This window comes from Passer domesticus, chromosome Z (assembly GCF_036417665.1).
Source record: "Passer domesticus isolate bPasDom1 chromosome Z, bPasDom1.hap1, whole genome shotgun sequence".
NCBI classification, from domain to species: domain Eukaryota; kingdom Metazoa; phylum Chordata; class Aves; order Passeriformes; family Passeridae; genus Passer; species Passer domesticus.
In genome coordinates, this window is record NC_087512.1 from 18,117,924 (window position 1) to 18,145,391 (window position 27,468).

At 38.3% G+C, this 27,468-nt stretch overlaps 1 protein-coding gene and 1 long non-coding RNA gene across 8 annotated transcripts in view; one reads left to right on the top strand and one right to left on the bottom strand.

Moving 5' to 3' along the window:
- ARL15 (ADP ribosylation factor like GTPase 15) overlaps positions 1-21,123 on the bottom strand; it is a 225,458-nt gene extending 204,335 nt beyond the window's left edge. For 2 of the 7 annotated variants that reach the window (XM_064405099.1, XM_064405093.1), the window contains exons 1-3: positions 20,978-21,123; positions 10,076-10,166; positions 9,427-9,483 (exon numbers count right to left, since the gene is read on the bottom strand). In XM_064405099.1, coding sequence (XP_064261169.1) covers positions 9,427-9,480 — 54 coding nt within the window. In that variant the 5' untranslated portion in view covers positions 9,481-9,483; positions 10,076-10,166; positions 20,978-21,123. Of the gene's footprint in view, positions 1-9,426; positions 9,484-10,075; positions 10,167-11,971; positions 11,988-14,540; positions 14,679-15,357; positions 15,442-20,977 lie in introns of those variants that run through there. The other 5 variants (XM_064405094.1, XM_064405095.1, XM_064405096.1 and 2 more) reach the window with 5 other exon arrangements.
- Positions 21,124-21,324: 201 nt separating this feature from the next.
- Positions 21,325-26,840, top strand: LOC135291093 (uncharacterized). Its single transcript, XR_010353959.1, has 2 exons — positions 21,325-21,490; positions 22,748-26,840. It is a non-coding gene; the product is annotated as an uncharacterized LOC135291093 (long non-coding RNA).
- Positions 26,841-27,468: the final 628 nt, after the last annotated feature.

A 27,468-nucleotide genomic window follows, 5' to 3' on the forward strand; every position in this document is an offset into this window, starting at 1 on the left:
GAGGAAGAGTTCCACAGGCATTTCAAATACATTCAGATTTTGTACTTACTAAGGGCTTTATTCCTATTCTCCATCTAAGCTGATTTGTCAACCACTAAGTTATGATTGGAGAGTGATAGCTTATAAAAGATTAATTCATTACAGGGTCACCACAAAACACACCTAAAACAACAGTTTCTTTTATTGTGGCTTTCTTGCTCATTAACCAATAGTCCTAGAGCCTCAGTTCAGCTTCGTTTACTCCAAAGTAGTTGTTTTTTGGGTTTCCTAGTTACTAAGGGTTAGGGTTTTGGTTGGTTGGTTTTCTTCTTTTTTCTTTTTCTTTTAAACACATGTTTTGACCTTCTTATTTATGGGTTATTTGGATTTAAAATTCTCTTTTATGATCCCTATATTATTCTTTCCTGCTTAAGTCCAGTATTTGGGGTTCACACCTACTGTGGCCATTGCTTTTTAAGCTGATATGACAAGGTGTGTATTTCCACACTTGATCCCTTTCAGACTCACCTTCTTGTCCAAAGTCAAGTGAGATGGCACAGTGAAAAGCATTTTAGAACCACTGAAACCAAGAGTTACTTTTTTCTATATCACCCAATCTGCTCATAAACCTCTCTCTTAGTAGACTCATTCTCTTCCATGGCCAATAAATTCAAGCAGAGAAAAAGACAACACACAACTCTTATGAAGAGCAAGGCAAAAGCATCTGAAACACAAATCTTGATGTCAATAACCAGAAGTCTTTGTCAAGTCTTTGTCAAGTCTTAGTCAACATTTGCTTCACTTTCCCCCTATGGTTCCAGATTTCTTGCCTATGAAGATTCAACTTCACAACAAATCCCACCTCTTTTTCCACACACAGACAAGAAGTGCACATGGCAAGATCTTACATGGTTTCCCAATACACTGATGTGTTTGAGGTAATCCTTGTCTGCCTGCAGCTTGCTTGTCACAGCAGAAACTCAAGTCAGCATGGAACAGAGTATCAGCCTTTGTCAGGCCTCTAGGTATGACTGTGTACAGAAGAGTTATTGCTTACATGTAGGTATTCCAGAGAATTACACTGGAATGTCTTCCACCAAATCCAAGATGACAACAAAATGAAGTAAGTAGATCTCCAAGACAGCACTAACACAACAGAGGCGTGGTTAAGAAACAAAATCTCCACATGTTTTGCAAGTGTGTGCACTTTCAGAATTAACATACAAATTATTATCTTCCATTAGGTTGAAGTGTATATTGTCTGACTACATTACAGTGTAAAGAGTAGTTAAAAAAATCCATGATTAACAGAATTTGAGGCAAAGATAAGCAAAAAAAGATTGTGGTTGTGGTTTTTGCTTCAGATGCAACATTTATTAATGTTGAGGACACGTCTCACTACACCAGGTTGTTCAAAGCACCATCCAGCTTATCCTTGAATACTTCCAGGGATGGGGCATCCATAGTTTCTCACAGCAACCTACACCAGCACCTCACCACCTTCAGCAAATAATTTCTCCCCAATATGTAACTGAAATTTGTCCTCTTTCAGTTCAAAGCCATTCCCCCTTGTCCTATATTACTACATGTCCTTGTACAAGTCCCAGCTACAGCATGGAAACATGTTGCCTTGTTTTGAAAAAGAAACCATTGAAAGATTATCGATCTGTTCAACATGGTGCCAGCATGTGCCCAAGACTAAAATGAAGTTTTGAAAATGCTACTGAACAGCAACTCTCAGTTCTGTCATCAGCATCCAGCTGGAAGCCCAGCAAACATACAGTAGACTTGTGTGTCCCTCTCTTAAATTACACTTTTATTTGGAAAAGAGGAGGACAAAGTGGGACATTTCATTCCATTGGCTGTTGCTGCTTTCCTTACTCTAATTTTAAAAAAACCCTCCTTCAGATGAGAAGCTCTGAAGGATTGTATCTGGAGATCCACCAATGTTATTTTTCTGTAATGTGTAAAGGTCCCAGTATATGAATCAAGAAGGATTTTGAAACGCACATACTGGAATTTTTTGCATTGTCCTGTGCAGCACAGAAGTTTGACTCAATGATCTTTGCAAGTCCCTTCCAATACAGGACATTTCATGATAAAATAATTGCATGACAAATAATTTGTGTCAGTGAGGTCCTGAAGACACCAGAAGGATTGAGTGAAACAAGGTAGGTCTAGAACATTCACTGGTAGCATTAAATAAAGCTAAAAAATCAAGCTGTAAGTTTGGGAACCCCTGGGACAAACACTGCTGCAAACAGAAGTACTAGATTTTTGCCTGCATTGACACAGGCAATTGTGACAATACCAGAAACAGAATTTTAAAATCTTGGTTACAACACACCATGTCATAGCTGTATGTAGCTTTGCTTTCCTTAACAAAAGATCTTCTTACACCACTTCTCACATTTTTACCATTTCCTAAAGATCTATTGCCCAAAATGGCATATGAGATCCTTGTAACACTTACTTAAAAGCTTTCTTTTGAAATTTAGGTATGCATAGTCATAAGAGAGGAACCATAGTATGAATTTATGACATCTATTAAACACTGTTGCATTCTACTCTTAAGCAACATAATACCTAGTAATATAAACACAGTAAAAATTCAATATAGTTTTGTACTATATAAATCCTTGCCATAAAAATGAAATGGCACTCATAAGTTTTCATATGACAAAACATAACTAGCTTTATGATTTGTATGCAATATAATCAAAATGATCAAAATACAAACACTGTAATAGAAGCAGATCTAAAAGAACTATTTACTTTAAAAGGTTCTAAAGGATGCTGTAGAACAGCCTTTCTAAAAGCATTTATGAATTTGATTACACATGGATACTTTCTTAAACTACTTTGAAGACATCAGACTATAATTATAAAGAAGCTCTAGCAATAGATATTCAGCAAACCACTTTGAAAACTAACTTCAACACCTAGGCAAACATTTTCAACTTTAAGGGGAGAAGAAAAACTAAAAACCCCATGGATATAAGTATAGTGATGGTAAGAATTAAAATTGTCTTTCCACCAAAAAAAAAAAAAAGCTAACTCATGAACAGATTCAATTTTGTGCCATTTGATGCACTTCCTTTTTTTTTTTCTTTAATCTACTATCCACTTGTATGACTTCTTCTTCCCTTAACAGATACCTATTCTTGAACAAACACAGGATGTCTTCAGAAAACAGAGTTGAACTATTTACAGCAGCAATCATAATAGTAACTTATCATTGATAGCCTCAGGCTATAGTGCATGCATGTTCACAGGAAAAAGCAATCTTCTCTCACTCTAAGACTAACAGACAATTTTTGAGCTCACAGAACAAAAGTTTAGGAGCTGCAGAACAAACTTTACCCACTTCTGCTATAATATGGAGTCTTGTGAAAGATGCAATTATTCTGCAAGCATAATTTCTAGTGCTCTGTGGTTTTCCAATTGCTGCTAAAGGCAAAATACAGACTAACAACAAATACTTTACAACTCATACGCAAAAGCAACACAGTTTTTGGCAAGATTATGACTAAAAAAAACAGAGCAATAAAAAAACCCTGCAGCTACATGCAAAATATTATGAGTGATATATATTACTGTAGCTCCCTATTTCCACTTGCAGATCACCTATTAGATTCTTACTTATCCAGCGGTATAAGGTAGAGGATATTACTGCATGCACACAGACAGCAGGGCATGCAACTTTGACCATAATCACAGGGAGCTTGCTTTTCATCACAGCTTCCTGCCCAGCCAGGAATCCTTGCAAATCAGTTTGCTCTTCTGCACATCTCATTGCTATGCATGGTCCCAACCACAGGATTACAGAATGTGAAAGAAAAAAAATTCACTTCCACTGAAGAGCCACTTCTAGTTTTTTCACCTATTCAATAATTCAAATGATACAGTGAACTAATATATTTGCAATTGCCACTAATTCAACATTAGTTGAATCTCCTGCTATCTTTCAAAGTCCACAATCAATTCCCTTTGATTTTAAACAGGTCATTTTTTCATAGGAGACTATCCAAATTTTGAATACTTTTACTTTGCAATGTACTTACAAATTACCTTTTAAACCTACTATATTAAGTTTTGGGGTTTTTTTTTCCTTTTTGTAATTAAAGAGGCTACTTTGCAAACTGCACCAAAAAAGGATGCTCAGCAGAAGCCATCAGAAAAATTCCATGTTCATACCATCACCCCCTGCATCACTTGAGCCCAACAAGAGTAGTTTATTTTCCATGTGGAGCAACACAAAGGCAAAATACAACATTTTGACAACACATTACACAACTGTCTTCTGGACAAGCAGCAAGAATGAGGATTAGGAATCCTGACTTCCAGAGGGCAGAAGCAAAACAGCACTTATGTACAGGATAACTAATCCCACAGCTTTGATAAATGCAAATTGAACAGCAACTTGTCTGAACAGAAAAGATTGGAGACTTTCGTAATGACAATCTGGGCTTCTCTTGTCCTCCCTAAAGCTAATGGCCTGTGGAAAAACATTGCTGCTCTCTAGAGCAGGAAGGAGCCATGGACAGCAGAGACAAATCAGATGGAACAAAACCTGTATTCATGAACTCCCTAGCCCAGGACAAAGCTCTATTCCAACTTGCAAGTTTGTCCAATGGATACTCTGATAAAAATTAACAGGCTAATTTGGTAAATCATACCTTTCCCAGTGAAATAAATTACTAATTGTCAGAGCTTCTCAAAGAGCTGGAAACCCAGTGTATGTCACTGAGTAGCCCAGGGAAGCAATGCTGTCACAGCAGGATTGGCTGCACCAAGCTGCTGAGCTCTGAGCAGGTAACATGAGCTCTGGCCACAAGGAGAGCCTCTCAGCAATGTCAGCACAGTTCATTTAACCAAGGAACTCTGTGGAGAGACAGGGAAGAGAGTTGTACTCTGATCCACTCTCCTGACCCAGTCTTGATTCTCTCCCCCTTCACCTGCCTTTACTTTCCTCATTTAAAAAAATGTTACAACTGTTCCTTTATTTCAGGAAAAGTAGAAAGGAAAGTCTCAGCTCATAGTACAAAACCCACAGTGCATCTAACACTCACATGCACACAGTGACACACACATCAGGACAGTATGCCCCTCTTTCTCCTGTTTAGGTTGGTAGCAACACAAATCACAGCTAGCATGGTTCAAGCAGCCTGACTACAGGTTTGCAACAACAAAGCAGACACAGTCCCACCCAAAACAAGTCACTGCCAAGACTGGGGTGATAGCAAGAACCTTTCATTTAAGGCTGGAAATCAAAAAACATTTAGACCTTTCCTTTCCAACAGGCTATCCACAGAATATCAGCAGTGACTGTGAATGGAATTACCCACATTTCCCTCAAGGGTAGCACATAAAAGGACTTTTTCCTGCTGCACTTTTGTGCTTTTGTTATGCTGCTCATGTCAAGGACACGACATGGGAAAGGGAGGAGTAGACAGGATATGCTATATGAACACTGTTATTACTTTAACTTAGTATTTTCCACTGGGAAACCATGTCAGGGAGGGGAAGAGTCTCATAGGAAGCTTTCCACACTGTAAGTCACAGGCTGCTTCCAGGAACCTCCCAGGCATGTTCCCATGATTACCTCCTATTTCATGGCTGACTTTAGTTATTGGCTTAGTTGATTTCTCTTCTTTTAAGAGTTTTCTCTCCACCACTTCATGAGTAAATGTTATTTCTGTTTTGTTCTAACATCAGACAAATTCCTTAGCACAGCAGCTGATCCCAGCCAAACCATTTCAAGACATGAATTTACCATTATAAACAAAGACAAATGTAAGTAAGTCCAAAGTAAACCAGAAAACTAAAAGCACATTTGCATCATTTATTGTACCAACCAAATACAAACTATAGCAAGCAAAGCTGTAAAAGTGCATAATTTATTTCCACTTCTCATTGCATTCAAATTCAAGCTAAGAGGCTACTAAAACTCAGATATCAGTTACTCATGATTTTCAGGAAGAAGATGCCAGGATTGATGCAATGTTGCCACAGTGCATCACTTTTGCCATACCCAGCATTTGAAAGCAGAAAAAACTACAGGGAGCTTTTTGTAATCCTTGTGTTGCTTTGAAATAAAATTATTTATCTACTGATGCCATATTTTGAAACCAAGAAGAACTTACTTTCTAATTTCCCAAAACAGGAAAATGCATTTTTCAGTATTTTACCTTCTAATATACACCAGTAAAAGACCATGCTTCCACTAGGCTTCCTCAGGTATTTTTGCATGGTTCTCATCCCTGTAGAGGCTTTTGTCTTTGTTTTTCTATCTAAAACAACAAGTTATGTGAAAATTACTTTTTGCATGTTCCTGCAGTCACATTTAAAGGTTAGGGACAAAAAGAATGCTTTACTACCCCTGTTGAAAAAAGCTTAAAATTATATGCAAATGAATGAAAAGAAAAAATCTCAAGGGCTAGTATAGAGTATCAGAGAACCTTCCAGAGTATATATGCAGGCACACTGTTTCCAAGATGGAGTATAAAGGTGGAAAGTGTTCCAATATGTATAAAGGTGGCAGGTGTTCTATCACAAAAACTGTCTTACAAGACAAAAAAATGTGGACTATTTTCCTCTGAGGTTCATGTAGGTAGAATTCTCCATCATTATTTTAATAGGTTCTTTACCTGGTCAAGAAAATTAAATCAGAAACAGAAAGGAAATAAATTATAGCCTTTTTTACAAGCTGTCATATGCTCACTGTCTCCACAGTCATGCAGATTCACAAATTTATCTGCCTGTTCCCACACATCCAATTGACACATCTGATGCAGATGCTAGTATGGTGGAAGAGGCAGAAACCTGCACCTGAAAAAACTGGTACTTCTGAGAGAAGCTATGTGAAACAAGTCGAGTTTTATTTTCATTGGCTGGTTGATTTCTTAATCCCAAAAGTTTTCAGTTGAGTTTATGACAATGTTTTTCTTTTAGAGAGAAAGATCTAACAGTTTCAGACCCCTACAAATGTCTATATAGTTTTCATATTAACCACCTCTGCTTTGCTCTTCCTCTTTTTCAAGGGTATATACTTTAAAAGTAATCTCATCTAGTTAATTCACCTGAAATAGGCATTACATATCCTCTTGTATTCTTGTGAAGATGTAGATTTTCTCCTCACTGAAGGCAGCACAGGCTGTTTTGCCATAGATCACCATATAAACTCTTCCCCCATCTCATAATCTGTACATTCCATAAAAACAGGAAGCCTATTTAATGGTGTGGTACAGTTGATGTAATGGGTGCTTTAGAGAGTTTCTGATAAGCAGCTTGATAACAGACTAACAGTTGAGATGTCTGTAGTCCAAAGGACTAAGAGCCTTACTTGCAACACTGTACCATGAGGACATGCAGAACAGGAAGTGTCCAAGTACCTCAGTACAAGCTGAACACATGCTGCTGCTGAGGACTGGCATCTGAGAGACTGCTTAGACTTTGGATAAAAATCAATCAGCTAGCAAACAGAAAATCAACTGAATCTGCAAAACAGCATGCAGCAGAAAGCATAAGACACAAGGAATTAATTAGAAGGGAAATACGAACTGGAGTTTTGCTTCTTGACATGAGTATGGAGCACTCAATACCTGACAGCTGCCAGACTTCTGACACACCTGAACAACAAATCCAGCGACAGTTACAAGCACAAACAGGGTATGGTGCAGAGGCAGAAACCATCACACTGCCTTTCTGCACAGCTCACTTCAGCAGGCCTCTCTGTTTACTATGATACCAAAACGGTACAAACCTATCCTCCAGTCAGATCATGTGAAACTCACCTTTCCAATGACAGGCATTTTACGTAAGCAAGTACTCTGCAGCTAGCATTTGCCTAAAGGAACTATTTTAGCCTTCAAATGCACTTTACATGGCATGCCCTGCCTGGTGCACTGTCACCATAATGCTGCATCTGCAGGTGTTCTGAAGCCTAGTCATCATCCTCCTCACTATCCACCCTTAAGTATCAGCAGTTAATGAAATCAATTTCTTTCAGCATTTTAATAAATGAAGCAAGCTGTTTTTATTTTGCAATTTAAAACATTTAATAAAATTAAGTATTTTGCTGCCCAAAAGGCCAGAGTGAGATACCAGTTATTTAACTATCACAGTAACTGCAGCTACTACAATTTAGCAGAGCACTCTAGTATATAGACAACACCTGACCTGTTTTAAACCAAAACAGAACTGATTACTGTCAGAGGATGTACTACATTTTACCTTCTCATACCCAGGTCTGTAATACACACATATTTATACTTGGACATTCCCTCAAATTAATTTGAGCAGCTTACGCTAGCCTTCTAAAGAACTAGCAGACCATTTGAGTACCTTGCAGCCATTGAAACCTCAGACTGTAACCCTCTCTGATCCTTAAGATAGTATACTCTTATCACACAGTAATTTTTAGACAGAAAGTCTTCCTAAGAAATTTAAATACCATAAGGAAATACGTCTTTGACTCTTCCTTTCTACCATTTAAAAAACTTTCAGATATTGAAAACAGGCAAATGTCATGGGAAAAAACCTCAAGCAGAATTAAACACTACCTGGAACCAAATTCTGTGAACAAAAGCAAATGTTAAGCTTTGAGATTCTGTCCTCAAGACTTACTGATGGCACCTAGCCCTCATCACTGTTGTTCAAGACTCGCCTATACTTTTGACTGTATGAAGTGGAAAGTTCCAGGCTTCCCCCTGAAAAGTGTTAACAGAAGGAGCAGCATTCCCACTCCAAAAGCTCCAGGATATGAAGCATGATTATACATTGTGCAAGCTCTATTTACAGTACATCATTGTAATGTGTAAATTAAAGTTAATTTCTACAAAACCCCATTCATCTAACTGTTCTCATCATTAATTAGAACAACTGGGAGCAGAAAAAAAATGCTAGCATATTTGGGACACATAATTGAAGTAAACTTCTTACTTCTTTTATATGTTTACTTAATTACTTACGTATTTTATATAACTTTTGCTAAGTTTACTCATAATAATTTCCAAAATATTAAGGCTCTCCAGACAAAACTTAAAATATGTGCATTTAGCTAACATGTTTTAATATGTGACATTACTCAAACACCATAGATATTTTATGGCAAATGTACATAAACCCTCCAGCAATTACATTACACAAGGATTTTCAGCAACTGATGCCCATGAATTCTAAATTTTCTTACATCTCAAGAGTCTGGCTGAATTTTTATTTACCTTTTTTTAACTAAAGTGAAGGATACTTTTTCTCTTCTGGTTTTAGTAAACCTTGGAAAAGACAAAAATCTACTGTAGTCTGTTTTTTGCAAACTAGCATGACAACTCCCTTTTGCTATCTGCATTACTTAAATCCAATCCTAAAAAACTTAAGTAACTTCTTTTCACTCAAATGGCACTATCACTAACAAAAAATAGTTAGTTAGTTAGAACATTGCCTTACCGTGTAAATGCCAATTCTACAAACAGCAAATGAGAGCTGGATACATTCAGACATAGTCTAAAGGAATTAAAATAAAGACATTATCAAGAATACTGTTTATTAAGAACTACTTCTCCTCCCATCTCTCCCCTCTCTCCTGAAAGAAACACCTTCTTCAAGGCTGTATTAAACAACCTTAGAAAAATGTCATACAAATTCAGGTTATACAGATACATATTACCATTCCTACAGAAGCAGCTAAGTGTAGAGGTGTCAACACCTTCACACTCACTAGTTCAGTATTTCATTACAGGTCTCAAATTACCTAATGATCCCAAAAATGCCTGTACACAACATTAATGATTTGTATGTAAGGTTTCAGTCCAATTTATTTTTACCTACTCTCATGTAAAAACAATCTGCAAGAATCATTTTAATTGAGTGCTTTTTGGCCTGTTAGTGTACTCTAAAGAGCTTCTGTGTTTGTATTTTTCTCTCCCTTTACCATCACTGAAGCTATCTTCCTCTATATACCAGAATAATGCATTTAATTTAATGTTTGCACATTTCTGGACCCTTATTGCTTTAGTTTTCTAAAGTAGAACAAGAAAATAGAACATTTTATTTAATCTGTTCTTAAGCTGGGAATAATCATATTAAAAGTTTTTACCCTCAATTTGCTCAACTTCCAATCTGCTGTGATGCCACAATTCTATGTCTTCTGCAGTCACCCAGAGAGGCTGAGGATGGACTACGAATTTCTGATGAAACAGATGAAAAACACCTTCTTTAATTAGCACAAAAAAGCCAGGAAATAAATGCAGCTCTCCAACACCAAAATAAAAACTACTGTATATTTGCCATATTTCCTATGCAACTAGGTAAAATAAACTAAGTAATTGAGGAATTACTTTATATAAGATATTTGAAAGACAAAACTTAAAGCCTTCAAGCAGAACATTTTCATTACATGTTTAAAAAGTTCACACATTATCTAAGATGAAGTGTTGGATGACACAGACTTCAAACACATCAGTCAAAACATTTTTTCAGCATCTACTTTCTGATTTTTCCCTCCCTCCAAAAAAAAATTGAATTGAAATACCCATTTAATTAAAATTGGGATTTAAAAAAAAATAAACAAAATAACAAATCTTATTAACTACAAGTAATAAAAAAATGTCTAGCAACATTTTTCTTTTGCTGTTAACTATTACACATAAATTTCAAACAAACAGTATTTCACTGAACTGTCTGAAAATCAAAAAGCAGAGAGTACAAAAACCTGAAAACAAACTTCAACAGCACAGTTGATTTTTATTTCTTACTGGAAGTAATCTAGAATGGTATTAATGATAAAGAGATGCTGACTTCAAACACCATTTCAGTTTAAAGAGATTGGGGTTTTTTTCAGTTTTAAGACCAAACATCTAAGTCTATCTCTTGTGCTCTGAGCTTCTCCCAGAAAGGAAAAACTGACAGAGAAATAGGAACTGACTTCAAGAAATCCTACAGTTACACAAAGCGGGGTCATAAACCATACCCCTCCTGACAGTATTTGCAGACCTTGTTCCAAAGGTTCCAGGGATGGATGACTTCCCCAAGCAATTTAGTCCAGTGCTTCATTACCCTCTCTACTAGAAAGTTTCCTAATGTTTAACCTCGGTCTGTGGCAATTCAAGCCCATACTTAAACAGTATGCGATACATTGAATGATTTGCATTTCCAGTATCCTGGCAGAATCGATGTTGCTGGCAGACACAACTTTATATACAAAGTAAATTATTATTTCAGCTTGCAAGAGAAGTAAACAGGCAGCAGCAGCAAACCATTATAGCTTCTTCATGTATACAGTTTGCTCTTATTCTAGACAAGCACAGCATTATAAATTGTTTTCTTTTTTAAAATTTTTGTTCACTACTTCCAGGCTATGCATTAGTGGGAGAACTAAGCTGCAGTTCAAATTCTCCAGCAAGCCCCTGTGGATCCTTGCTTCAGCAGAATAAAACAACCTACATCCCGTGTTACCTTACTCATCCATTGCTGGTTTTGCTGCTGTTAACATTCTGAAACTACAGGCCATTTTAATTATTATAAGGCATGAACTCTGTCACATACACTAATGTATGTGACAGAGTTGATGAATGTTTCCCTTATGCATTTCCCAGTGAAATATTAAGATAATCCCTTCTTCAAGCCTGCAAGATAATGCTTATAAACTACATTCTATTGTGAAAAAAAGGGTCATTAAATCCAACAGTACTATTAATATCTATTATATTCACCTATCCTTTCTTCTGAAAATTTACATTCCCTTCCCAGAAGTATTTCAGTTTAATCCTTGAAAAAGTGACAGGAATTGATTTAAATAATTAAAAGTTTAGTGATACTATCCTTCAGACTATCAGTCTGACTGAATTAAGATATAGTTGATAATCTGCTGCTGCAATGGGGAGTTTATTCTTCATACTTGTAATCTTTCATTACTTTGGTTGTGCAACTCACTTGGGACCATACAATTGGGCAACAAAACAATTGTTGGAAAACTTACACGTAATTTACTTACAGTTTATTGTTGCTTTCTGAAAGGATTTTACACCGTAAGCATGAAAATAAAAGAAAAAAATGTAAAAATATACCTACAAATACTATGAAAGAAAGATACCTTGTTTGACACAATTCTACAAAGACTAATTCTTCACAGATGTGATTTCACATGTCTAAGGTGAAAAATGGAGTCATCAGATCAAATATGCCAAACAATATATGCATGCATCTCTGCCAAAAAGCACCCTTCTGCCCAGGCAAAGAGTCATCTCACAAACATTAAATAATTTCTCCCACTGGAAAACAAACTCATGGCTACCTTTCCTATTCACCCAAGACTTTGTTATTTTAATCATACCTTGTAAAAATGTGGCTGTTTATAATGACTTAGAAAGATGTCTGCCCTGCAGCTGTGCAACATTCAATTCACAACAAGCATCTGTTCTGTCCATTTTTTCAAGTATTCAGCTATGAGTACAAGTATCAGTAAAAAGCAATTTCAGTATTTGGTGTTTAAAAAAAAAAATCTCATTCAACTCTGACACAGGCACACAGGCTGCAACTCACAAAGCCATTGTTTTAAATATCTATTTTGTCAGCAAATACAAGATTAAATCCCTACTCATAATATTTACAAGAGACCAGATTTTGAAAAGATTAATCAGAGCATGTTCTGCAACTGATGGCTTCAAGCACCAAGTTAAAAGCACTAGCCTCAAGAACCTTGGTGGGCAAAAGGGGAGGGTGATCCTAATCAAGTTCTCAGGAAAGAACCAAAAGACTCAACACCTGACAGAACTGCAGGAGCCAGTCAACCTGCCACCCAGCAGAAATACTCACCGCAACCACAACTCACTGTGACATAATCCTAAATAAATCACAGCACTGAATACAGCTCCAAGACCACAAAAACAGAAAGCAAAATGAGAAAAGGAAGATGTTAGAGATTTTTTTTTCTGGTGATATGTTTCTTTAATACACTTAAGATCAAGGCACACTTCTGCTCATTTAAAATGAAGTGATACAACCCAGTAATCACTCAGAATTGCTGGATCTTCCAGGAAAAAGTTTTTCTGCCTCCATTCTTATCTGCATCTTTTTCAGTGTATAAAATTGCAAAAATTAGCAATAGAAGTGTATAAAATATGCAGGTTTTAAGGTACCTTTACATATGGAGCCTGAAACAAATTCTGAGTGCCTATGTGTTGTAAGGAACATGTGGGTACCCAAAAGAATGCACAGTGACACTACAGTAAAGGTAGCAGGAACTTTGACCAGAACTGCTGTTTGCTAACCTTGTGTACTGAACTCCAACTAGTAACCCCAAGGCTCTCCTTTCTGCACAAGATGCAACAGCCCACTCCTAAATGTTATTCCATTAATAACATTTCTAATTTAAACTCCCTGAATTCTTTTTAATACTGTTCTTAGGGATAAAAGGCACAGAAAATATTTTCATACTCTCCTTTAATGCTGAATAAATAGATTTCTAAAATACCAATCTTTTTGTACATAATCATTAGAAAAATAAATCTCAGTTTAGAGACTAGAAGAAACCTGATGTTGATGAAAAAGCAATGATATGTGAACAGGAAATAGGACTAGATCCAAGAACTCTCTTGTCATCATAAAAAGTAATCAAGTGGATGCACCAGAGAACAATGCTCTCCTCTCTTTTAAGCAATATTCTCAGTAGAACAGTTTTCCATTACTGTTTCCAGGACTGCAGTGGCTCAGGGAGTGAAAGATACAGATTAGCCAGCAGAAAATTAATAGCTGCAAAAACAGCATAGATGTTTCTCAAGAATTCTGGACCTTTTCTCCAGTCTTGCTGAAATCTGAAATTATGCAAGGTTCTAAGCAAAAAGAAAGCACTGAGAAAAGAGATCACTCATTGTAGAGTGCATCATCTCTCTACACAGGTTGTCTATACAGGTCCACTCAGCACTGTGGACCTTACATAAAAAGTTACAAATTTGTTAAAACACAGACGTCAGAAAGCCAACAGCCTTTCCTCATACATCAAGGCAGCACTTCCAAGCAGAAGGAATCTGTTAGCTACGTGCCTCTGGAGTAGATTAAGTATCTTCATAAATACCTCTGAATTAAAAAGTCTCACCTCCTGTGCAGTCAATGCAATTCTGATTACACTGGACAGCACTCCTTGACACCAGACAGAATATCTCAATTTTCTAACTGTAATTTCCTGTTCCAGAACTGATTCTAGATTCCTCCTCAATGAGGAGGAATAATGAATGTCTTTAGTCCATAGCAAAGCATCAGGGTATCCAGGGAATCATACCTCATGGACCTATCCTTATGCTCCAGTAAACACAACTTCAGCATTTTCTACCATCATATCTGAACATCATGTTTAATACCAACCCACAATGGACCTGTCTTTGAAGACACTGTACCAATTCCGGGTCTACTCATTTTCACCTCCCTAACATTACTGCACAAGTGAGAATTCAACTACACTCACATGAAAACACAGGTCCTGGATTATAACTGTGAGTTCTTCTACAAGGAAAAAAATTGCTTATTGCCTAATCTCTTTCTGATTTCAAAGACATCTGGAATATTACCTTCTCATACCAGTCAGTTGTCTTTTCTTCAGACTGAAGGACTGCAACTACTTATCTCTGCTTGTATGGAAGAAATTGCTTTTCTTCAATTACCACACCATACTTCTCTGTATTTTCTTTGGGTTTTCGATACTCTTCCTGAGACGATGCAACCAGAAATGCAGCAGGGAAGACAAGAGCAAACCTTATATTTAAGCAGTGTAAAAATGAGATATTTCTCTCTTTTTCCTTCTTAATACTCTAAATTTCTTGACAGATGTCTGGGTTGAGATGACATTTTAAAGAAGCGCCCTCATTCCCTTTCCTGAGTACTGATGGTATTTTAGGGCCTATCCATGCATCTGTACTGCCATGTGACTTCTTCTAAAAATACATGCAACTTTGCATACATCAACACTGAATTTCATCTGCCATTTTATTACAAATATCAAAAGAGGCACTAGATTTTTTTTCCTGGGTTCAATATGCATTCTTAATGTTTGTCTCTCCATCAGCCATCCAAAGCACATGCAGTTTATACAACTAAACACAAACATGAAACTCCCTTGTAATCTCTGCATTCACTTCTCCTTTATTTACTGCCAGAGCTGTGCTCTCAATGCTCATTTGTATTTCTTGTGAAATTTGTATTACAGATGACAAAATTATTACCTCATTTTAATTGTTTTAAAGTTTTTCACCTCTATTAGAGTCAAAATCATATAAACGAAGACTAAGCAATAGTTGCTGTAAAAGCTAATAAAATGTGGAAAACAGATGTGTCTTCCATACAAAAACTCCAAGTCATAATAAAAAAAAAAGAAATCTGCAAACTTACTTCCCCCATATCAACAGCTCCTAGTGGATCTTGGATGCCATCTTGCTTACTCAGACTCTCCAACGCCAAAAGCTAATGTGGGTCCTGTGAACAAATTTTTCTTCTGTTGCTCCACCAAAACATACAGCACAGCATCAAAGATTTATGCTTTTCCTACTGTTTGTTCTTATAAGCAACAAAGCTTTAGGGCAGGACTGCATCTAGCAAAAGAGCACTTGTCAGCTACATTTCCTGCTTTGTGTCTCTTCCCCAGATAGAAGGAACTTACTTACACATTCACTGGCAATTAATTTAGTCACCTTACCAGGTTGCCAGAGAGAAGAAATAAATTCTGTATGCTGAAGAGCTCTGGCATGAGATGAGCCATCTTTTGTTAGATTGAAAATACCCTACTTATGTCCACAAGGACTTTCATATAGGCACAGTCAGTTTGCACTTCAGAAAGTTATCCTGCACACACAGTGAAAAACAGCAAAACCAACATACTGCAGAGCAACATGAGCCAAAACACAAAGAAGTACAAGATATTTAAATACTGTTGTGGTTTTTTTGTAGGGCTTTACAGCTCTTTGGGCCCACATTTGTGGTTTTAAACTAAACTAAAAATGCTTCTTTTATTAATGGAGAGCTAATATCCTCATGCAATCACAAAACATCAGAACTCCGTTTAAAAGAATAAACATCACAAGCTGGCAGTATTAAAAAACATGAGCTGATGATACTGACAACAAGCCAAAAATGCTAATCAGCATGTGGTATTAGAAGGAATATTTTGTCCTTACTAAATGCAGATATTCTCACTTACTAAAAGATTGCATTTCCAACCTTTTGTGAAATTCATCACCATGTTGCTTTGAAGCTTGGAGGTCTGACTGAAGAATTTGGGAGCAGCATACTGCAGAGCAACATGGTGTGGTAGTACATAGCAAGAGCTGGAATTGAAGACCAAGTATTCTTACTACATACTTCAGACACTAATTCTGATCTAGGCCTGTGGTGTAAAAACCCATTAGTGATGTAAATCTTTCCATCTGGTTTCATTTGAAAAATATTAAATGTCATCTGTGATCACTCTGCAATGCAAACCTAGGTAAGCATTACCTTCATCAATGAAAAGATTCACATCTGATCCAAACACTAATACAGTTACATGCACCTTACAGCTGTTGTTTTCTTTCCTGCATTCAGCTATATCTTTATTTTGAAACGACTGACAGACCCCTCATCCTTGTGTCTAATCAACTTCCCAAACTGAAAGGAGGATAATAAAATAGAAACCCTTGTGCTCTACAGAAGGTGTAAATTTTCAAGGCTGTTATAGCTGATAGATCAGTCAACACAGAGCCCAAACAATCCTCATTGTTATGTGACAAAAGACAGAATTCCTATGAGAGGGGTGTTCAGCAAACAATAAGAGGCCCTATGTATAGACTGTGGTTGCTCACGTTTCGGGCAATGTATCCAAACCACACCTGGGCCTCAGAAGAAAAATACAGAGTTGCTAGTATGGCCCTTAACCCACTTTTCCTTATTCAAAGGACAGCATCTACAGGTTTACAAAGTTTCTGTGAAATAAAACTCTTACCTGCAAACATAGCCTCTCTAACACATTTGGGGCATGAGAAAAAAAATGTTTTCTATGTCCCGCAGATACCAAACAATGGAACTGGCAACAGCAATGGAAAGACAGGATCTGAAGTATACCAGAATCACTAAGTGACCTTGATCTATTCCATATTGCCACTTTCGGAATCTAAACTGTCCAATTAAATTAAAGAGTCTAACTATTTAAAAGAAAGGTCTTAAAAGTAAGCGGCCCAAGAAAGAAAAGCTGCTGAAAGACATTTCATTTTTTTAAGCATCACCTAACACTTTAAGAACACCAGCTTGGATTATGCAGCTTTCCCCAACCAAGACTTTGTCTGAACACTAACTATGTAGAATGTGAGGTCAAGACTGTTTAGAAACCAAGCAGAAACTCTTATGTCACTTCAAGGCCTATTCACACATTCATCTAAAATCTGAAATTTAGTTGAATTTACTCAAAAACTTATCACATTTTAGGTTTCATGTGCATGAATACAGAAGCAAAATAGTTTGTATCCACTAAAAACTGTGCAAAGAACAACAAGAACCCACCCAAACTTGTTATAGTTAAAAGAAACCAATCCCCAACACAGCAACAAGGATTCTAGCACATTAGGAGTGTGCACTCTCTTGGTATTGCAGAACCCACATTCCTGTTTAACTCCTCAAAAAACAGACCAAAAAAGGGGAAAAAAAATCACTGAAGCTGAATCAGTTCATCACTCAAGAAGAGTTATCTTCTATTTCAGAATACGCTCTTCAATACCTGCCCAAGAAATATTTTTATCTACAACTGAGATAGTACATAGTATCTTGGGATATAATTTAGGGATAAGCTATCATAATAAAAATGCTAAAAATACAAAATTAAACAGGTTATCAGTTTTTTATTATAAATCTCTTAGGCCAATACACCACCTTTCTTTTGTGAAGAGACAAATTCAAATTTCTACATCACTTTCTCACGCAGTTTTAAAAAATTCTGCACAAATCAGACCAATACATTGAACAGAACATGTAAGAACTTTATCTAGTGCAGAGGATGCCCCTGAAGAAGTGTATAGTGAAAGTCAACTCAGGAGCTTAAAATCTGCATTGTAATTGCAGCACGTAAGAAAAACCAAAGCATTTTTATTGTTTCCCCACAAGTTCTCCAAGCAAGAACTGTAAGACTGGTCACATGCCATGCTTTTCACAAGATGCATCATGGTGTAACTTCTTAAATTAAGCATAGTCTACTGAACAGAGGCCAACCAACCCAAGTCTCTGAATACACTAAAATCCTTCCAGACACAATGTAGCAAGAATGAAGCTGGAAAAGGTTGCCGACAGTACCCTAGATTATGTAGCCACAAAAACCTACAAATCTACATTGATGCAGCTGTGTTCACATAGTATTTTTAAGAGAGTTAACTAAATGCAAGAACAACACTTGTAAGTAAAAGGTGCCTCTGACTAAAGATGTATTCTTTTTTTAGAGGTTCGACTTGGTTTAGTCATATTGATTAAAAAAAAAAAAACAAAAACACCCAAAACACACCACTCCTAACATCATAATTATATCAACACAAAAATAAAAGAGGCACCAGGCTGAAGAGCCTCTCCTAGCTATCAAAGACACAGAGGCCAGTGATACTTTTTTGTTACGATGTAAAGCTGCAAAAACAGACCAGAGCATCACAGAAGATACTCTTTCAGTACCAATTTATTACCAAATGGCATTAGCCATAAATCAAGGATCACACTCTAAGTAGGGAAGGCACTACTCAGGTTCTGGGTATCTGCCCATAAAAGTTTCAGGCCATTGTCCTGGTTGGCTCCACTCTGAGAAGGTTCTGAATGCTTTCAATAACCTGATGATACTGGAAGGTGCTTCAGATGTTCAGTACTTCTTGGGATCTGCTTCTTAATAGAAAAAATACTTCTCCATCAATGTAGGTCCTATCAGCTAAAATCAGGAAAAGAACCCTCCTATGCAAGTTTGGGAAGAGCTGGCTGAGGGTAGACTCCTTGTGGAGGTGCACGGACCCCTGAGTTCATGCAGAAACAAACCCGACCTCGTCTGTCCTCACCTCTTTCCACTACACTCTCTCACTCAACCCCATTGATAACCAAAACTCTGTCTAATACTCTGTGTCTCAGCCCTATTGCAAGAGGAAAAAACTCATCCTTTGCTCTTTGCCTCACACTGCAAGCACAGTGTGCCTGCAGGCTGCAACACAGGTGCTCAACATGAGGAACCAGCAAAGGGACCTTCTGTTAGCGTTTTCATGCCCATGTATGTGCAAGAACCCAACATAAATGCACAAAACACAGAATTCCTTAACATGTACAGCTCTTTTTGCTATGGAAATAATGAGACAATGCTCTATAGCCAAAGCTTAACATTCACAATGCAACTTCAAGTCTTGCACAGATAAAGAGTAGGCCCATCTTTACACCATGGCAGACTGTGACAACAAGCCACAAACAGGTATTCACAACTAGTTGCCTAACTCACCATCAATTTTTTTTTTTTGTTGCTAGAGCAGACTTTCTGAGGTGCCTGAAACTCATGATCAATGAGGTTTTTTAGAACTGACACCAAAGAAGGCCACACAACAAAAAAGAGGAAAAGGATCAGCTGGAGAATAAGTGTCAGGGGAAGAAGGAAAAAAAAAGTAGAGCTATTTAATCCCCTCCCCCCTCCAGTTAATACAAAAACATGCTCTTAGTTTGCAATGCTTATTAAATTTATTGTTCTCAGAGTGGTTGGCCTTCCACACAACAGCCTGTAGCAGTCACCAAGGTTAATGCAAGCATTTGAAAAAGTACAGAATAGCCAGTTTCATCTGGCCATAAGTTTATAAAGGAAAAAAAATATCTCAGAAACAGCTCCAGGCTCTCAAGGAGCTATGAGGCTGCACTTGATACCCAGCAAGTTTATTATCAGTATTTCATTAACTAGGCTGTTAAAGAGAAGTCTGCCTACCATTTGTGCCACATAGGACTCATTTTCTAGCGTCTCTCTGTAGTGATCAAATTCAGAAAGGCAAGCCTAAAACAGTTTTGGGGATTGCAAGGCTCAATAAACGAAAATAGATCTTAGCTCCATAGACACAAGAATAGTGAAGCATCAATTTAACGTATTTCTGGTTTAGTTAGCTGCCAGAAAAGGAAAAGCCAGACACTGTGTGCAGCTCTCATCTCAGCTCGGCAAATATTCTGTTCATTAAAAAGAGCATCTCCAGAGATTCTGTTGCATCTGATGAGCCTCTCTTGAAAGCCTACACCCGTGAGCATCCTGTGTGAAAAAGTACGAATGACAGAGTCAAGATTCTGACTCCAAATACTTCCTGGTCGCACTTGACACCAACAACGAACAGGGATGGCCAGAAGATGCCTGCTCTTCACTGCCCCAGCTGACGCTTCGCAGCACTTCACGGTGAAGGAGCGGGCACCGGTTCACAGCACAGGGCTCGAAGCAACAGGACCGTATGGGATGGCAACAGGACTGGAGCCATCGATGGGATGCCAGGCTGAAAAGGCCAGCTACGCAGGTACCACACTACAACAAAGCCACCTGCTCCTCGGCCAGCCGCGCCACGGCGTGCCCGCCCGCCCAGGCTGCGCGGGTGAGTGCAAACACCAGCCACGATCCCAGCTGAGGTGCACGCCCGCGATACGATCTTTCACAGACGAATGAAGCCAATATTCATTAAAGAGCCATAAACGCTACCCCGAATACCAGCTGCCCGGGCGCTCGGCTGATCCCGTCCGCGGTAGCAATTTAGTTCACTGAAGCATGCCCTAAGCTCCAGCATTTAGGAAAAAAACAGCGACCCGGGTCACGGCTTTAGCAACCTAATAGCGGCCAAATGAGCGGGGCCCGGCCGCTTTATCGCCCGTTACCAGCCCGCCGGGCCGGGCGCGGCAGCGCGGCCGGACCCGGCTGCCCCCGGCCCCGGGCTGCCCCCCGCGCCCCGCCGCGCCGCGGACGCCGCCCCAGCCGCTCAGTAAAATGTCCGACGGTCCGCTGCCGCCGGGAACCTACCAGGTAATCCATGTACCGGGGTGGCGCCGGGCGCCGCGCTGCCGAGCTCTCCGGAGGGGCCGCGGGCGCCCGCCCGGCTGACAGCGGCGCTGGGCCGGCGGGGGCAGCGCCGGCGGGGGAAGCGGCGGGGCCGGCGGCGCGGGGCGCTCGGCGCGGCGGGGCCGAGCGGGCGCGCCGGGGGCGGGCGGGGGGCGCGGGCGCTGCCCCGGCGGCGCTGTCAGAGCCGCGCTGCCGCCCGCACCTCGCGGCGCTGGGAGCGGGGCAGGGCCGGCGGGGGCGGGACGCGCCGTCAGCTGATCGCACACGTGGGGGCGCGGCCCGGCCGCCCTTAAAGGCGCAGCGGCGCGGCGGGCGCGGGGCTCGGGGCTCTGCCGTCCCGCGGCCTGACCGAGCCGGGGAAGGGCCACGGGTGCAGCGGAAACCCTGCGAGGAGCAGCTGAGGGAGCTGGCGTGTTTGTCCTGGGGAAAAGGAGGCTCGGGGGTGACCTTATCACTCTCTACCACTGTGGCCAGGTGGGGGTCAGCTTCTTCTCCCAGGAAACCAGTGACAGGGTGAGAGGACATGGTCCTAAGCAGCACTGGGCGGGGTTAGGTTGGACACCAGGAAGAATTTATTCAGATATGGGGTGATTAGACACTAGAATGCCCAGGGAGGCTGAGGAGTCACCTCGAACACCTGAGGTGGTGTTTAAGGAAAGACTGGACATGGCACTTAGTGTCACAGTCTAGCTGAGGTCCTGGTGTTTGGTCACAGATTGCACTCGATGATCTCATAGGTTTCTTTCCCAATCAGATTGATTCTGTGACGGTTTCCCTAAACACCCTTGAAAGCAACGCCCATGTCTCCTGCTGCGACCTGACATCCCAACCTGGAGGCTTTTTCACAAATTTAAGGTGTTAGTAGCAATGCCTGAGAGAAATGGAAGGGAACTTCTTCATGTGTGTGACAGTAGGATAGGAAATCTAAAAATGACCTGTCAAGTGAAAGAATAAAGGAGAAAAACAGAGTGTAGTTAAAAGAAGTAGGAGAGTAGGTAAGGAGATAGAAGAAAACAGGTGTAAATGAGGAGCCAGGAGCAACAGGGAATCAATATTTATAAGGATCTTGGTAGGCAGTTCACCTACCTCTAGTAAGCTGGGGTGAGGGAACATAAATTACAATTACTGCTCTGAATTTTGTAACTAATTAAGGCCTGTTGTGGACAGTCTTAATTACTATATCCAGAGAGTGTTGGTAAGATGTTCCCCTTGGCCCTGCCCAAAACACATCTTGCCAATTGATAGTTAATTTTCCTCATACATCTAGTCTAGAAAAAAAAAATTATTCCTTTGGCTGTCCTTACTTTACTTTGAGATTCAATATCAAATACATCTGCATAGCAACTCAAGTTTAATTTAGATGAGTACAAATTAATTTTTTTTACTTTTAATTATATAGAGGTTCACTAATTTTAGTGCTTTAGTAGGTTATGGGTGGAAGGAGGGATACAGGCTTGGCCCTTCCTGCTATTCAGCATTTTGACTGTTTTTCATGTAGTCACAGCCATTGCTGGCAACAGTCTCTTGATCCTGAAATGTCTTTTGACAGGGGGAACTACAATGAAAGACTACTTTAGCCACTACACGGGTGGGTAAAGTAGGCCTCTCAATAATGTAACGCAGGAGCTCCAAGAAACTGATTTCATCACACTTCTTTCATCACATGTGATTTTTAACATTTTGCAATGCTTTCCCCTTAACAATTAAAATTCTTAATTTCTTCTTTTTTAGCAGTAATACATCATTCTTGAGATGTGCTGCCTTTTGATGCTTCTCTAAATGAAGGGTGACTGAAATGAGAACGTCAAGGACAAGCAGATACTTCAGAACTGTTTCCTGTGAGACAAATAGGAAAGGACTGGGAATTATTTCTTCTATAACTGATTGAGAAGAAAATAGAATTATGAATCTAGAGAGTTGCTGCAGAGATGCTGCTGTGATAGGAAAAGAAGTAATTGGCTTTTATTGCAAGAAGGAAGATTCAGTTCAGCTACTGGAAAATAATGGGAAGGATATTTCTACATGGACAGACATCCCATTCAAAGCTAGCAGAATTTCTGAAAGTAGCCATGAGTCATAATAACATTTCTGAGATGTAGTTTAATTTAGTTACTTAGCACTGATGTACATCTGGAGAAAAAGACCCCTCTGTTTTATATGAAGCTAATAGATCTGATTATGAAGATGTAGTGTGTTCATATATCCCAAGAAAAATGTTTATTCTGTTTCATAAGTGTGATTTTCTTTCTAGTTGATAAACAAGACCTCATGATCTGGACACAAAATCAGTTTTAAAAAAATCAAGAAATTTATCATATATACAATGAAAATCCCACAAATTTGATCAAAAGAGAAGTCAAGCTTAAATTTATGTATTAGTCCTTCTGTTCACTGTAAACACATTATTCCTTTGGCCATTGCATAGCCTTATGGCACTTTAATTTTATTACATAAAGTGGAGATTAACGTTGAACAATAGCAGAATGTAAGCAGAATACAAGTCCACATGCCTTCCAGCCTACATAGCAGTCATGATGTTGCTGAGATTTTTCTTGCAAGTCCTGTAAAATTTCTTTCATCTAAAATGAAGTTCAGTTTCATATTGGAATATATGCCTAATGCAGTGTAAGTTATCTTCATAAAGAAGCTTGTCAGCAGGAACTCATATGTCAAGATAGGAAGGAAGAGATCAAAGTATTTAAATGGAGCAAACGTCATGTGTTGGCTGTGAGGTAATTAGTCTAGTTCCAAAAATGGAAGTGAGCTTATGCAGAAGCACAAGTTTATCTTCAGTGAAATCCTGTCTCAAGAAAAATTTTCTGTAAACTTGTATGAAAAATAATCAGTCTGGTACTCAGACTTTGACCCTGAAAAGTGCTGAGTACAACATTGCTTCTGTCACTGCAATTTAATGAGTGTTTAACCTAAGAGTAGCACCTGACAAATTCAAGCATTTGTAGCACTAGCAGTTAGCAAACTCTGATGGTGGATTTGACATAAAGGTGTATTTGTTACCTAATAGATATCAGCAAAATGGGAATTTAAAATGTGAATACTAATTAATATGCCTATTTCCAAATATATCTGCCTGAGTATTTTTTTTGGAATTGCATAGCCAGCTGTATATATGAAAAATTGTCCACTGAGCATTATCTTGGAAAACAACATGAATGACAGGCAGTACATCTTTGAGTCATATTGCTTTAATTTCCAGACTCATTAGTTAAACAGATTCTGTCATAATAATGCTTCTGTAGAAGTCCTGCAGAAAGCAGTGCTGCTATTTATCCAGTAGATGTACATAGATATAGTGTTGGCACATCATGGTTTGAATGATCTGAAAACTGGGTATTTTACAAAAGATTCCCTCAAACAAAAATACCCAGTAGCACATCAGTGACTGAGACAATCTAAACCACTTTGCCACATGAGAATAATTTAATTCTTTAAAAAGACAAAGTACAAAAATGATATGTTTGTTCTCCCCTTGCTTTCTTCATCCCACCCATTTTTTTAACAGGGGAAAGGCAAGTGATTATTTTTTTATTATTAGCCAGAAGGTGGTTGTTTTAATCACTAGGTTTTACTTGTATAAGGAGACTTGATAGCTCTGTTTAAGAACACTAATTACTGGAGGGGCACAATATTTTACCCTTATGAATAAAGTTGAGAAGAAAAGTATTTATTATCTTTGAAAGGACTGAAAGAGGCTACCTTACTCATACTTGTCAACATTAGTTTTCCATGGTACAAGGTTGTTACAGCAGCAGTTGTCCCATCTTAGGACAACTCATAGGATAGTTAGTAGGAAAGCAAAACATAATTTATACCTTCAGGTTAATGCCATATACTTACTCTGGAAAAATAAAATCTGTAGGAAAAAACTCTCACATAAAAATATGGACTTCTTTGATTTAGGATGCTCATACAGTAATATAAAGGCTCCCAAATGCTACAAAAACCCTTTATTTTTTATGGCTAGAAATTTAGAATTGGATGCCTTAGAAGGTACAAATAGTGCTTAGTTCAAGAATACAAATGATGTGATAAAACAGTCTCTGACTTCACTGGCAGAATAGAAAAGAAGTTGGAAGTTAAGATTAGTTAGAAGAGTTCTGTTGTTCACCAGCTGGAAAACTGATAGGAAAAATATTTGAATGGTCTAATGGTAATAGATTTTTAAGTATACATTTTAACAATAAATGCATGTGGCCAATTGTGACCAAAAGTATTTCCTAGAAATATCCAGAAGGGCATAAAAATGTAAAAAGAGCTGGACAGAGAAATGAAAGAATGAGGTTTTCATTAGGAGTGTTTGAATATCAAATAGATGCCAAGAGCAGTCAGCAGTTTTATTTGCAGCTCAAATTTCAGTAACTTGGAACCTGCTGTTAATCAAACTCATGTAACTTACCGGGAAAGGGAGAAGGTGTTCTGAGTAAATAATGTTTGAAGCAATTTGCAGCTCTTTATCTAATATATTGACAAATGTCAACATGCAGAGATACTGCAGCCAAAGGTGAATGAACACTATGAGAAGCAAAACCTCTCAGTCAAAAATCTCTTTATCTTTGCTCTAATGCTTTGCTGCCTTCTGGCATTTTGGTCACCATGTGTACTATGGTTATATATTTGTTTGTTTGTTTGTTTTGGTTTTGGTTTTTTTTTGGCCTGTAAAAGAACACATAGATATGAAAGCAAGCAAACAGATTTTGAAAAGGATTTTTCACCTGTTTTTCCTCTTGTTTCCTGAAATATTTGGCTGACCTTGAGGTAACCTCACTGGCAAAATAACAACAGGCAGTCTATAAGCAAAGGTTAATGATGAAACAAGGTCAAAAGTAGAAACCAGTTTCCCACTGCAGTTACATTGATATACATTTAGTATAATTATAATTAATAATTAATTTTAACCTTTGGGTTATGAATAAAGTGATTATAATATTACAGTTGATTTTATGTAAGTTATTTACTCCTTCCTGTGCACCAAAAAATGTTGCTGTTGATAAAATAATGCAAAAAAATTTGCCTGAGGAAATTTGAATAGATTATATTGCCAAGTAGGCTGAAATTTACATGTAATATTTTTTCATTTCTACGTCACCCCAGCTCAAGTTGGTAGTGCTGTAGACTGATTTTTAATTTCATGGCTGTTCTATGTTAGGTTTTTAAACAGTCCCACAGCAATAAAATATGTAATTAACAGTCCTAGTCCTAAACTGTTAACCTTGTTTGAATTATTAGCAGAATTTGAAGACTAAATGGCCACAGATATTTGCCTTGGTAGTAGGATTTCTGTGTTTAAGAGATTTAGGAATTTGGTAATCTTAGACTTAGGGCTTTAGGGTTTCTTCTCATATACACTTAAGAAAGCATTTGCATCTTTCCTTGATTTCTTTTTTGTGCAATGTAGAAAATAATGTGGTCATGTGAAGATTAAAAAAAAAATAAATTCACAGTTCTGATCAGGTTTAATTTTCTATTGCTTGTGGCTTGATTTGGTTTAATTCTCTATTGCTTGTGGCACTGTGGAATACTTCAAGAGATGAATTAGAAGTTGTACCTTACCTTCATGTCCCTGCTAACAAGGGAGGTAAACCCTAAGAAATCTAGTCCTGTTTTTCATAATGTCTGGTTTTCTGGGATGAACTGAACCTTCCAATTTTTGTGACTTAAGTGTGGTATATTTTATGAGGACTATAATTTTGCTCAAAGTTTGTAGTACATTTGTTTCTAATATTGTTTACAAAGTACTCAAATATTTATCTCTCATGTTCAGATTGTTTTGCCTTTTTACTGAATGAATATGTAAATAGAAACAGTACAGTTAGACTCTGTGGTCTTTGCTCTAGTGTTAAATGCAAGTACATGTGTCCCTTTGCAGCCTTTTATTTCCATGATGAATGCTTTGTTAGACTAGAATTATACTTGTACTCCTAATTTACCCCTAAAAAAATGAGAGGCACAATACTCAGTCTCTTTCCAATTATGAATGGGCTGGGTACTGATCCAGTTCTTACAGCCTTCCACCTTCTTATTCGGGCTCAGAAAATACTTCTTATGTGGATAAGTTTTCAAATCATAGTCTTACTAAGGTGTGAAAAAAATGCCATTGCTTTACTAGAAGAAAATGTATCTTATGACCTACATAATGCATCTGTTGTGTTTGAAGATTTACAGTGCCCATCCCACAGGTCTGCCTGTCCAAAGGAGAGGGAGGTCAGTACACAGATAACGCTCTGCAGTAACCTGGAACATGGGTGACCGTTGTCTGCATCAGTCTTTCTCTTCACTCCAAAGGAGGAAGATTCAATAATGGCACATTATGAATTGGTGAGAGGAATTATAACGTCTCAATGCAAATGAAGGTACAGATGATTCTGAAACAAAAGAAAATGCAATTTCCATATGACCTTGTGTTTCATATTTATACTGAATGTATTGTCCCATCT